The sequence below is a fragment of the Limulus polyphemus genome, unplaced genomic scaffold (assembly GCF_000517525.1).
Source record: "Limulus polyphemus unplaced genomic scaffold, Limulus_polyphemus-2.1.2 Scaffold8246, whole genome shotgun sequence".
In the NCBI taxonomy this organism is placed as follows: Eukaryota; Metazoa; Arthropoda; class Merostomata; order Xiphosura; family Limulidae; genus Limulus; species Limulus polyphemus.
The window spans coordinates 20007-21427 of record NW_013673856.1 but is presented as its reverse complement, the minus strand read 5'-3'; the positions used below and the strand labels follow the sequence as shown (position 1 = coordinate 21427).

At 35.7% G+C, this 1421-nt stretch overlaps 1 protein-coding gene across 1 annotated transcript in view; it reads left to right on the top strand.

Annotated features, from left to right (window-relative positions):
• Nucleotides 1–1421, top strand: part of LOC106475220 (NADH dehydrogenase [ubiquinone] flavoprotein 1, mitochondrial-like) — a 9091-nt gene extending 7670 nt beyond the window's left edge. The window contains 1 exon segment of the mRNA XM_022379394.1: nt 1107–1421. Coding sequence (XP_022235102.1) covers nt 1107–1196 — 90 coding nt within the window. The 3' untranslated portion in view covers nt 1197–1421.

Here is a 1421-nt window from a genome sequence, read left to right as displayed (position 1 = left end):
CCCTGTTCAGGTGAGATTTCTAGTAAATTGACAGTAGGACACACAATCTGTGCTTTAGGTGATGGTGCAGCCTGGCCTGTTCAGGTGAGATTTCTAGTAAACATAGATAGAAGGACACACAATATGTGCTATAGGTGATGGTACAGCCTGCCCTGTTCAGGTGAGATTTCTAGTAAATTGACAGAAGGACACACAATCTGTGCTTTAAGTGATGGTATAGCCTGCCCTGATCAGGTGAGATTTCTAGTAAACAGATAGAAGGACACACAATCTGTGCTTTAAGTGATGGTATAGCCTGCCCTGATCAGGTGAGATTTCTAGTAAACAGATAGAAGGACACACAATCTGTGCTTTCGGTGATGGTACAGCCTGGCCTGTTCGGGTGAGATTTCTAGTAAACATCTTAATCAAGAGACATGCAGCACATGATTTCTGTCTTTCTGTATCGTGTAATTTGATAATCAACACATTTTCCCCTACTTTAGTGACAGTGTTGTCTTCCTGTACTGTGTAAGGTGATATACAACACATTTTCCCCTACTTTAGTGACAGTGTTGTCTTCCTGTACTGTGTAAGGTGATATACAACACATTTTCCCCTACTTTAGTGACAGTGTTGTCTTCCTGTACTGTGTAAGGTGATATACAACAGTTATTCCATTGTGAAGTGTTATTATTATGTACTTTTGTGCCATGTAAATCCAGTCAATTTAATGATTATTCTAGAACTGTAGATGTGAGAAAGGAAAACCTGTTGTATATCTTTAATTGAAATATTTTTTTAAAATATATTTCCAGTATCTTGCTAAAAGAATTTTATTACAAGAAATCTCTATTGTCATTATTTTTATTCAAGAAAAATAACATTGAACTGTGTTCCATGATGTTAGGAGAACATTGAGATCCCAAAATCAATTAAAGACAAGAATACAAAACCAAGTGACCCAAACCACTTTCAAAAGGTGGACCTTTCTTTATCAGGGGAAAACTGTTTTACTTATCTTATACTTCACTTTTTAATATATTTTTCAAAAAAATCTCTTTTATAAAATAAAATGAATCATAGAAGAGCAAACTGTAACATCCTCTTTGTGCTATATTCCACAGGGTTTGATTCGACATTTCAGGCCTATTATTGAGGCAAGAATTACGGAGTTTCATGAGAAGCAAGGTCAGCAACAACGAGCTGCCAATTAGACCACCTGCACTGCATGACTTCTGTTTCTAGTTTCTGTTTCTAGAGAGATTTTCTGTGAATTGAAAAGATTGAATTTGTCAAAAACAAAATAGACATTTGTGGTATTCAGGAATAGTGTATATCCTGTTGTAAGTAGTTTCTGTGTGTCCTCAGCAACTTGAAACGTTACCTGTATTTAAATCGAAAGTTCTTGGAATAAAATCTGAGCATTCTTGTAAAATATT